Source organism: Pseudophryne corroboree, chromosome 3 (genome assembly GCF_028390025.1).
Source record: "Pseudophryne corroboree isolate aPseCor3 chromosome 3, aPseCor3.hap2, whole genome shotgun sequence".
Classification (NCBI taxonomy): domain Eukaryota; kingdom Metazoa; phylum Chordata; class Amphibia; order Anura; family Myobatrachidae; genus Pseudophryne; species Pseudophryne corroboree.
In genome coordinates this window covers 21,047,923-21,060,395 of record NC_086446.1, presented here as the reverse complement: position 1 = coordinate 21,060,395, position 12,473 = coordinate 21,047,923, and the positions used below count along the sequence as shown (strand labels likewise).

The following is a 12,473-nucleotide window of genomic DNA, read 5'->3' as shown; positions in this document are numbered from 1 at the left end:
TATGATAACTATACAGGGGGAGTGGCCTGTGGTGTCCTGTTATTTTAATTATTATACGGGGAGCAGCCTGTGGTGTCCTATTATAATTATACAGGGGGAGTAGCCTGTGGTGTCCTGTTATTATTATTATACATGTGGTGCAGACTGTGGTGTCCTGTTGTTGTTATTTTTATTATTATATAGGAGGAAGCTGCCTGTGGTGTCCTGTTACTATAGCAGCAGAGTAATAATAACAGTAAAGAGGAATAACTCGTGATAGGTATAACATGTATGTATACAGCAGATGGGGAAGGAGGAGAACACAGAGCGGTCATGGTAGATGCTAGAATCAAGTGGGCTAAGGGACCTTTTCCACAAAGGGGAGGAGTTACGACGCAAGGGGGAGGAGCTAGGCCAGCGGGATAGTTCCTCTACTATCCACGCCACCAACTATTACCTTTAGTAATTAGGTGGTGAGCGGAGCGGAGCGAGCCACCGTGCCCGAAGCGTGGCGAGCGAAGCGAGCCCGCGAGGGTACTTTTCGGGTACCCTGTTCGCCCGTAGCTCCTCCCCCTGGTGACGTAGCCCCTCCCCTCAAAACGTCACAAGGTCCCTTCAGCCCCTCCGATATAGAACCAACCGAGCGGTCATGGCTGCGCTCCCTGAGATGAGACTGTCGGGGCGTCCTGTTATACTGAGCCATAGAGACTCTCAGAGACACCCAGCGGCTGTGACAGTCCCCAGATCCTCAGTGTCAGTGATTGTCCCCCAGTTAATGTCTCCCCCCACCCTACGCTGCACACACACAGCCGGCAGGCTGGTCACGTGACACCTACATCTGAGGGCGGGAATTTCTCATTTCATCATCTGTGCAGAGTCACATTTTACCCGAGACTGATGGAACTCTGTATTGCTCGTCCCTTGTTTCCTATCTTTCTGCTGCCCCGTCCCTGTATTGTTCCCTTTACTTCCCCTACTCCCCGTCATACTGCCACCTCGGTACAGCTGTTACTCGTCGCGGAGTGTCAAGGATGTGTGTTACATGTGTTCTCTGTGATATGTATTATATTTATTCCTAGACAGTCCAGCTGTGAGGAACCAGAGTCTTTATTACACGTTACACGTTCTGTATTCTCATTTATCACTAAGCATGGACGTGGATGGGAGTCACAGGACTGAGAGGATAATAAATATCACCTTGGAAATCATCTACCTGCTGACTGGGGAGGTGAGGGGATCTGGGAGCGTCACAGTGACATCACATATCTATACTAATAATACAGGGACATGACTGGGGAGGTGAGGGGATCTGGGAGCGTCACAGTGACATCACTTATATCTATAGTAATAATACAGGGACATGACTGGGGAGGTGAGGGGATCCGGGAGCGTCACAGTGACGTCACATATCTATAGTAATAATACAGGGATATGACTTGGGAGGTGAGGGGATCTGGGAGCGTCAGAGTGGCATCACTTATAGCTGTAGTAATAATACAAGGGCATGACTGGGGAGGGGATCTGGGAGTGTCACAGTGACATCACTTATATCTATAATAGTAATAATACAGGGACAGGAATGGGGAGGTGAGGGGATCTGGGAGCATCACAGTGACATCACTTATATCGATAGTATTAATACAGGGACATGACTGGGGAGGTGAGAGGATCTGGGAGAGTCACAGTGGCATCACTTATAGCTATAGTAATAATACAGGGGCATGACTGGGGAGGTGAGGGGATCTGGGAGCGTCACAGTGACATCACTTATATCTCTAGTAATAATACAGGGAAATGACATGGATAGGTGAGGGGATCTGGGAGTGTCACTACAGATATAAGTGATGTCACTTATATCTGTAGTAATAATACAGTGACATGACTGGGAGTATATGCAGTAATATTTGCTGTCTCTCACAATACACAGGATTACACTGTAGTGAGGAAGATATCTGGTGAGTGTGAGGCAACCAGCAGCCGTCCCATTGTGTCAGGAGGACTGAGCAGGACCCAGAGCCCCATCACGGTGCCTCCACCTCACAAACTGATACATGAGAGGCACAATGACCAGAGGATCCTGGAACTCACCAACAAGATCATTCAGCTGCTAACTGGAGAGGTGACTGCTGGGAATGGGACATTATACAGTAACACCAGGGGATGTGTCTGGCCGATGACTGGAGAGGTGACCGCTGGGAATGGGACATTATACAGTAACATCAGGGGATGTGTCTGGGCGATGACTGGAGAGGTGACTGCTGGGAATGGGACATTATACAGTAACACCAGGGGACGTGTCTGGGTGATGACTGGAGAGGTGACTGCTGGAAATGGGGCATTATACAGTAACACCAGGGGATGTGTCTGGATGATGCCTGGAGAGGTGACTGCTGGAAATGGGACATTATACAGTAACACCAGCAGATTTGTCTCAGTGATGCCTGGAGAGGTGACTGGTGGGAATGGGGCATTATACAGTAACACCAGGGGATGTGTCTGGGTGTTGCCTGGAGAGGTGACTGCTGGGAATGGGGCATTATACAGTAACACCAGGGACGTGTCTGGGTGATGACTGGAGAGGTGACTGCTGGAAATGGGGCATTATACAGTAACACCAGGAACGTGTCTGGGTGATGCCTGGAGAGGTGACTGCTGGGAATGGGGCATTATACAGTAATACCAGGGGACGTGTCTGGCTGGTGACTGCTGGGAATGGGGCATTATACAGTAACTCCAGGGGACGTGTCTGGGTGATGCCTGGAGAGGTGACTGCTGGGAATGGTGCATTATACAGTAACACCAGGGACGTGTCTGGGTGATGACTGGAGAGGTGACTGCTGGAAATGGGGCATTATACAGTAACACCAGGGGATGTGTCTGGGTGATGCCTGGAGAGGTGACTGCTGGGAATGGGGCATTATACAGTAACACAAGGGGATGTGTCTGGGTGATGCCTGGAGAGGTGACTGCTGGGAATGGGGCATTATACAGTAACACCAGGGACGTGTCTGGGTGATGACTGGAGAGGTGACTGCTGAGAATGGGGCATTATACAGTAATACCAGGGGACGTGTCTGGGTGGTGACTGCTTGGAATGGGGCATTATACAGTAACTCCAGGGGACGTGTCTGGGTGATGCCTGGAGAGGTGACTGCTGGGAATGGGACATTATACAGTAACAACAGGGGATGTGTCTGGGTGATGCTTGGAGAGGTGACTGCTGGGAATGGTGCATTATACAGTAACACCAGGGACGTGTCTGGGTGATGACTGGAGAGGTGACTGCTGGAAATGGGGCATTATACAGTAACACCAGGGGATCTGTCTGGGTGATGCCTGTAGAGGTGACTGCTGGGAATGGGGCATTATACAGTAACACCAGGGGATGTGTCTGGGTGATGCCTGGAGAGGTGACTGCTGGGAATGGGGCATTATACAGTAACACCAGGGACGTGTCTGGGTGATGACTGGGGAGGTGACTGCTGAGAATGGGGCATTATACAGTAATACCAGGGGACGTGTCTGGGTGGTGACTGCTCGGAATGGGGCATTATACAGTAACTCCAGGGGACGTGTCTGGGTGATGCCTGGAGAGGGGACTGCTGGGAATGGGACATTATACAGTAACAACAGGGGACGTGTCTGGGTGATGACTGGAGAGGTGACTGCTGGGAATGAGGCATTATACAGTAACACCAGGGGATGTGTCTGGGTGATGCCTGGAGAGGTGACTGCTGGGAATGAGGCATTATACAGTAACACCAGGGGATATGTCTGGGTGATGCCTGGAGAGGTGACTGCTGAGAATGGGGCATTATACAGTAATACCAGGGGACGTGTCTGGGTGGTGACTGCTTGGAATGGGGCATTATACAGTAACTCCAGGGGACGTGTCTGGGTGATGCCTGGAGAGGTGACTGCTGGGAATGGGACATTATACAGTAACAACAGGGGATGTGTCTGGGTGATGCTTGGAGAGGTGACTGCTGGGAATGGTGCATTATACAGTAACACCAGGGACGTGTCTGGGTGATGACTGGAGAGGTGACTGCTGGAAATGGGGCATTATACAGTAACACCAGGGGATCTGTCTGGGTGATGCCTGTAGAGGTGACTGCTGGGAATGGGGCATTATACAGTAACACCAGGGGATGTGTCTGGGTGATGCCTGGAGAGGTGACTGCTGGGAATGGGGCATTATACAGTAACACCAGGGACGTGTCTGGGTGATGACTGGGGAGGTGACTGCTGAGAATGGGGCATTATACAGTAATACCAGGGGACGTGTCTGGGTGGTGACTGCTCGGAATGGGGCATTATACAGTAACTCCAGGGGACGTGTCTGGGTGATGCCTGGAGAGGGGACTGCTGGGAATGGGACATTATACAGTAACAACAGGGGACGTGTCTGGGTGATGACTGGAGAGGTGACTGCTGGGAATGAGGCATTATACAGTAACACCAGGGGATGTGTCTGGGTGATGCCTGGAGAGGTGACTGCTGGGAATGAGGCATTATACAGTAACACCAGGGGATATGTCTGGGTGATGCCTGGAGAGGTGACTGCTGGGAATGAGGCATTATACAGTAACACCAGGGACGTGTCTGGGTGATGACTGGAGAGGTGACTGCTGGAAATGGGGCATTATACAGTAACGCCAGGAACGTGTCTGGGTGATGCCTGGAGATGTGACTGCTGGGAATGGGGCATTATACAGTAACACCAGGGGATGTGTCTGGGTGATGCCTGGAGAGGTGACTGCTGGGAATGGGACATTATACAGTAACACCAGGGGATGTGTCTGGGTGATGCCTGGAGAGGTGACTGCTGGGAATGGGGCATTATACAGTAACACCAGGGGATGTGTCTGGGTGATGCCTGGAAAAACGTGCCCGAAGGAGAAAGGACATATATGAGAGAAGGAACATGACAATAGAAAAAAGGTGGTGAGATTTACCCACCAGCACACCACAAACATACAACAAACAGCAAACGGCTGGCAACAACAAAGCAACAGCTGAACAGGTAATTATAGAACAAGAACCTGCAGAAAAGTCCACACAATGAGGCGGGCGCCCATTGGGGGTCATTCCGAGTTGATCGCTCGCAAGCTAGTTTAGTAGCCGTGCAAACGCTATGCCGCCGCCCACTGGGGAGTGTATTTTAGCTTAGCAGAAGTGCGAACGCATGTGCAGCCGAGATCAGCAAAAACAGTTTGTGCAGTTTCTGAGTAGCTCTGAACCTAATCAGCGCTTGTGATCACTTCAGCCTATTCGTGTCCGGATTTGACGTCATACACCCACCCAGCGAACGCCCAGCCACGCCTGCGTTTTTTCAGACACGCCTGCGTTTTTGCAAACACTCCCTGAAACCGGTCAGTTGACACTCAGAAACGCCCCCTTCCTGTTAATCTTTTTGCAGCTGTCAGTGCGACTGAAAACTTCGCTAGAACCTGTGCTAAGCAACAAATGCCTTTGTACCCGTACGTCGGATTTACCGGTAGGTATTAAAATTCTATTTTCTCTAGCATCCATAAGGTATATTGGGGAAAATAGTACGATGGTGACGTCTCAAAGCTTCCAGAATGGGCGGGAACATGCAGAGACTGCTGCAGCACCGCCTGCACAAACTGGGTATCCTCTTTGGCCAAGGTATCAAACCTGTAGAACTTCACAAAGGTGATCTTTCCCGACCAGGTAGCAGCTCAGCATAGTTGCAAGGCCGAGACTCCATGGGCAGCAGCCCAGGAACACCCCACCAAGCTTGTAGAGTGGGCCTTTAGAGACTTAGGAACAGGTATCACTGACCTGGTTTGGGAGTGTTGTGGACTTGTGGTTTATTCCGGTGACCGGGAAGAGGAACCGCAACTGGGCCGCAGCAGAGATGGTCGAATGAAAGTTTTCCTCATGCAGGATCAGGTCGGCAGACAGGAGGCACGCGTGGACGCTGAAGGTCTCCTGAAAGGCAGAACTTGAAAGGTGCTGATGAATCAGTGAGGAATACCAGGTGCTGGAGGCACAAACTGCGCTAAAGTGCACTGGGGTTTAGAGAGACTGAAGTTCTTGTAGGCGTTGAAGTGCTTGGAGGCACTGAGGTGCGGGGAGGTGCTGAAGTGCTTGGAGGCGCTGAAGCGCTTGGAGACACTGAGGTGCTTGGAGGCACCGAGGTGCTTGGAGGCACAGAGGCGCTTGGAGGCACTGAGGTGCTTGGAGAAGATGCTTGGAGGCACGGAGGTGCTTGGAGGCACAGAGGTGCTTGGAAACCACAGGAATGCGGGAGCACTGGAGATCACTTCTGTAGGCAGAATAGATGATACTCAGGCACTGATGCAGTGCCTGACGCCTGAATCTATACTTCCCACCACCATCTGGTTGGTGGGAAGTGCCTGATGACGTCACCCGCCCAGACGCCGGGCCGAGCGACGGAAGCCGTGAGCCGCCAGCGACGAGGGCCGCAGGGAGGACCAGCGCGCCCGGAGAAGTAAGGCGGACGGGGCCGCGGCGTGACAACAGGTAAGGCTGCCGACACATAGGCCTGTTGGATAGTAAGCCTAATCCAACGAGCAATGGACTGCTTTGAAGCAGGGTAACCCTTTTTTGCGCATCATAGAGCATGAATAAGGAATCCGTCTTTCTGACCCGAGCTGTGCGTTTGACATAGATCTTCACGGCACGCACAGCATCCAATGCCTCCGGAGGAGCAGAAGCTTGAGAACTGGGTAGAACCACAATAGGTTGATTAAGGTGAAACGCGGAGACAACCTTCGGCAGGAACTGCTGTCTAGTCCGGAGTACCGCACTGTCTTCGTAAAAGACCAAGTACGGACTTTTACACGATAAGGCCCTCAATTCTGAAACGCGTTGAGCAGAAGCCAGGGCCAGTAACATCACCGGTTTCCACGTGAGATACTTATCTTCTACCGTCATCAGAGGTTCAAACCAGGAGGACTGTAGAAATGTCAACACTACATCCAAATGCCAGGGTGCTGTAGGCGGCACAAAAGGTGGTTGTATGTGGAGTACCCCTTGCAAGAAGGTCTGAACTTCAGGAAACACTGCCAATTTCTTCTGGAAGAAAATGGTGAGGGCTGAAATTTGGACCTTAATGGAACCCAGACGTAAGCCCTTATTCACACCAGCCTGCAGGAAATATAGGAAACGTCCCAAGTGAAATACTGCAGGCAGATACGTGCGTTCCTCGCACCGAGACATATCTCCTCCAGATATGATGATAGTGTTTTGACGTCACAGGTTTCCTGACCTGAACCATGGTAGCAATAACCTTCTTGGAAATGCCCTTGTGAGCTAGGATATTCCGCTCAACCTCCATGCCATTATACAGTAACATCCCCTCTGACTCACATCCATCGTGAGGAGGGTCCAATCCTGTATCCCGAAACTCCAGCCTTCCAGGAGAGTGGAGGACTGTAGCCACCACAGAAGGGAAGCCCTGGCCTGAGGTGACAGCTGAATAAGCCTGTGCATCTGTATAAGTGAGCCGGACCACTTGCTCAGGAGATCCAATTGAGACTTTCTGGCATGGAACCTCCCAAACTGGACCGACTCGTATGAGGCAACCATCTTTCCTAACAATCTTATGCAAAGATGTACGGACACTCAAGTAGGTCAGAGAACCATGGGGACCATCTCTTGAAGTGTTCTCGCCTTGTCCTCTGGTAGAAACACCTTCCGGGCCACAGTATCCCGCAACATCCCCAGGAACAGGAGCCTCGGAGTTGGCTCCTGGTTGGACTTCAGTAAGTTGAGGATCCACCCATGGTCTGACAGTAGATAGATGGTGCAGTCGATATGGAGCAACAAAAGCTCCCTGGATCTTGCCTTTATCAGAAGATCGTCCAGATAAGGGATCACATTGACCCCCTGGACCCAGAGTTGAAGCATCATCTCTGCCATCACCTGTGTGAATACCCTCGGGGCTGTAGACTGGCTGAAGGGCAGTGCCTGGAATTGGAAGTGATTGTCCAGTAGGGCAAACCGCAGGTACGCCTGATGAGGCGGCCAAACCGGAATATGGAGATAGGCATCCTTGATATCCAAGGAGACCATAAATTCCTGTTCTTCCAGGCCCACAATCGCTGCTCGCAGGGATTCCATCTTGAACTTGAAGGGTTTCGGCACCACAAACAGGTTTGAATAAAACCCCGTGTCATGTTGCGGTAGTGGTACTGGAGCAATGACGTGGGACTGAACCATCTTTTGGATTGCCTTTTGTAATGTAACTTGCATATCCTCCAAAGCTGGTAAGCATGATTTGAAAAATTGTTGAGGGGGAGTACTGTCGAACTCCAGCCTGTAGCCCTGATAAATGAGATCTCTGACCCAGGTATCCTGGCAGGAAGTCTCCCAGACGTGGCTGAAGTGATGCAGTCGAGCTCCCACCTCGAGATCCCCTCGGGGTGGGTGGGCGCCGTCATGCTAAGGCTTTAGTGGAAGCAGAACTGGTGGACTGTTCCTGAGAACTGGTGCTTGCAGGTTTTCTGGACTTACCTCTGGTGCCTCTAGCCAATTGGAGGCACCTCTGGCCTTACATCGAAATCTGAATGACCGAAAGGACTGTGTCACAACTGAGGGTTTTGGCTGACAGGAGGAAGCCTCAGTTGTAGGGCTGAAAGGAACTTAAACCGGGGAGGTTTAATCAGACCCCTGGACATGTAAGAGTGGAAAGATTACCCGAAGGTGTGACCATGACAACCAGGTTAAAAATCAAAATAAAAGTTTATTAACAGACTCCGTGTAATAACAGGCAGCATTCAAAGTTAATAATGGCAATGGCAGATAATATAGTTCCTGGAACACTTTAACCATGGAAGGTATCACAGAGCACTGGTAGGTTGAAGAACAGCTGTTAAAGTCCTTAGATGGAATAACCTTACCAGGCTTGGCTGTAGTAGTGGAGATAGCCGAGGAACACGCCAGTAGATGTAATAGATGAAGCTGGTAACTTGAATAAGCTGTTGTATTTACTGGATGGAACCAGCCAGGTGGTAAGACACGGAGTGGATGCTGAATGGGATCAGCCAGGTGATAAAGTCACGGAGTGAATGCTGGATGGAACCAGCCAGGTGATGAAGACATGGAGTGGATACTGTAAGATGCTAGGGAGCGTGGAAACAGAGAAGTTAAAGAATGGTTACCGGTGGTTAGTGGATACTGCTGGTATGTAGGGATCCACTGGTACAACACCGGCACTTTAAGGAAACTGGAATCTGCTGGAAGCGGACTGCTGGAAGCAGATGGGTTAATAGCTGGAAGCTGGAACAGCCACGGAGGACTGCAGAGTCAGGCTGCACCACAGGATGGTAGGCAGGTGCGGGTCTCTTAGTGGATGCTGGAGACAGGAGCTGAAACCTGGAGAGAAACAACCACAGGAGAGACTGGAACAAGGTATGACAACAAAGCACTGACGACTTCCTGGCCCAGGCACAGGATACTTATACCTGCAGCAAGGCAGGCATTGGCTGGGCAATTATGCAGATTTCCAGAGGCAGTGGATTGGTGGAACTGAAGCATGTGATTGGATCCAACATGGCTGTGCCCATGTTAGAACTTGGAGGGAAAGCTGGTTTTGAAAACCATGTGGAAACATAGCAGTAATGGCGGCGCCGGCCGCAGAGGACAGAAGACGCCAGATTGACAACTGCACACTGAGACACGTGGATGACAGCGGAGGCCGCGGCAAGCATGAAGCACCACTCTGACAACTTGCAACCATAACACAGGAGCGGAGGACGGGAGACGCCATGCAGGATTCAAACATGACCCCGCTGTGACAGCGTCTCAGAGTGACAGGAGGGATATGCAGAGTGTAGACACAGATGAGATCCGGACTTGGAACGCTGAGCCAGCCTCAGAAGACATCTGAAAGGCAAGCAATAGCGTCCAGATACCCGGATCATGACTGACTGGACAGGCGGCCCCGGATAGGAGCGTCTCGCCAGCGGGGCCCCAGAGGGGATAAACGTGGATTTCCCAGCTGTAACTTTGGAAATCCAGGTATCCAATTCAACCCCAAAAAACCATTCCCTAGAGAAGGGATTCTACACTACGTTTGGATTCTGCGTCTGCAATCCACTGACGCAACCACAAGGCCCTGCGCGCTGACACTGCCATGGCAGAAATCCTTGCATTAATGTTCCACATCTCCTTGAGCGAATCACAGAGGACACGGGTAGTGTCCTGAATGTGCTTCAGGAGGGTTAGCATAGTATCTAAGGGCATATCCCCTGATATGCCCCCCTGAATTTGAGTGGCCCAAGAATGAATAGCATGGGTCATCCAGCAACTCGCAATGACAGGTCATTGTAAAATACTGGCTGCTGTGTATATAGATTTATTTTTCATCCACTAGGGGTCACTGGAGTACTCTTGGAATATGGACGGTCGATAGCTGGGAGAAACACATTTTAATTATTTAAATGTGCAACCCTCCTCCCCTCCATACTCCCAAGTGCCTCAGTTTCTTTTGTGTCTTCGAGTTGGGAAGACACGTTCCTGAGGTCTGCTGGACTTTTATTTTTAATTTTACTTTACTTTCTTTTCCCCGCAGTCCCTTCCCACCTTACTAAGAAGTGTGGGTCCGGGACTGTGTGTGCTGCTATAGCAGCATAAGGCTTGTCGGCGCTTATAAGAGAAGCACCGCCATAGACCTTATCAGCACATGCTGACTCAGCCATGGCTGCAGGAGCAGGACGGCTCTTATACAGAAGGCCCGGCATTGTCTCCAGATTCCGGCAGGTGCGGTGAGTAATAAGCGGACGGTCAGCTCACGCTGCCGCCGCTCTGTGTGTGTGTATTTCACTGTGATACAGGCGCTGCGCCGACACCTTCTCCCCACCACAGCTGCTGTGGACGTCCTGGGGAAAGGGCACTCATGGACTCCCTATATAACCTCGGTTAGGAAAAAATCGGGACATGGCAGCCAGCCCCGGCGGATGCTGCTCCACTAAGCTGCACTCACAGAACAGGAGGCAGACAGCCTCCGCTGCCGCCGCTAATTTGGGTTTTGATTGCGGGGAATAGTGGAGGGGGGCTCAGCAAGACAGATCTTTGTGTATTTATATATGTTTCAATATATGCCATGTATTTAATGCAGCGATAGTTATAACTACTAAGCTATGCTGGGAATTGTTTCTTTATTACATATCAGACATTTAACCCTATCATGTTAAATCTCTGTTACATAGGTAGTGCACACTCTGTGTTACAAAACACAGGCCCTCATTCCGAGTTGATCGCTCACAAGGCGAATGTAGCAGAGTTACACACGCTAAGCCTACGCCTACTGGGAGTGTATCTTAGCTTCTTAAAAGTGCGACCGATGTATTCGCAATATTGCGATCACAAACCTCGTAGCAGTTTTAGAGTAGCTTCAGACTTACTCTGCCTGTGCGATCAGTTCAGTGCTTGTCGTTCCTGGTTGACGTCACAAACACACCCAGCGTTCGCCCAGGCACTCCCACCGTTTCTCCGGCCACTGCGTTTTTTCCGGAAACGGTAGCGTTTTCAGTCACACGCCCCTAAAACGCCGTGTTTCCGCCCAGTAACACCCATTTCCTGTCAATCACATTACGATCGCCGGAGCGATGAAAAAGCCGTGAGTAAAAATACTTTCTTCATAGTAAAGTTACTTGGCGCAGTTGCAGTGCGAACTTTGCGCATGCGTACTAAGCGGATTTTCACTGCGATGCGATGAAAAAGAACGAGCGAACAACTCGGAATGAGGGCCACAGCACAGGGTGTGGACACCATTTTATACTAACTTCCTGGTTTTCCCTGCAGGAATTTGGGTGTCGGTCCTAGCTAATTGTGGGAATGTGGGGGAGGTTTTAACTAATCACTGCTCCCCACGACACGCTGCCCACAGCAACAGTGAATGGAGATTCACCTATTGAGGTATAGGGCTGCGGGAGAATATATATATATATATATATATATATATATTCAGCAGTGATCGCGCTGAGCCCAAAAAAAAGTGGGTCCCAGGGACCCCTCACTTTTAAAAATTGGGGTCCTACCTGTCTTATTCTGGGTCCCATCGGAATGAAGAAAATTAATCTTATTAATGATTCAAATATGAAACCCCACAACTTGATTTGGACACTACAAAGGTGTTGCAAGGGTGAGAAGGGGGTGACAGTGCTGCTAGGCTGTGTAGCATACAGAACACTGCTCCCAGAGCTGTACCTAGACATTTTGGTGCCCTTTGGCAGAAAGTAAATTGGTGGTCCCTCTCCCATATTGTAAAGTATGGACAATGGGCGCCGAAGGCGCGCCTTAAAAATGTAGGGGTCTGGCTTTGTGGGGAAGGAGCTTGGCCACATAATGGTACCAATTCACATTGCACCACAGAGTAGCGCCGCTTATACACATTGCACCATGTAGAACCACCTATACACACTGCGCCAGGTACAGCACGTTACACAGATTGCGCCAGTTAGAACACGTTATACAGATTGCTCCAGTTAGAGCATGTT

The 12,473-nt window shown here is 50.5% G+C and overlaps 1 protein-coding gene across 1 annotated transcript in view; it reads left to right on the top strand.

Moving 5' to 3' along the window:
- LOC135054550 (oocyte zinc finger protein XlCOF22-like) overlaps positions 1-12,473 on the top strand; it is a 30,649-nt gene that overhangs the window by 303 nt on the left and 17,873 nt on the right. The window contains exons 2-3 of the mRNA XM_063957706.1: positions 1,059-1,207; positions 1,907-2,098. Of these exons, the coding sequence (XP_063813776.1) occupies positions 1,130-1,207; positions 1,907-2,098 (270 nt within the window). The 5' untranslated portion in view covers positions 1,059-1,129. The remainder of the gene's footprint in view (positions 1-1,058; positions 1,208-1,906; positions 2,099-12,473) is intronic.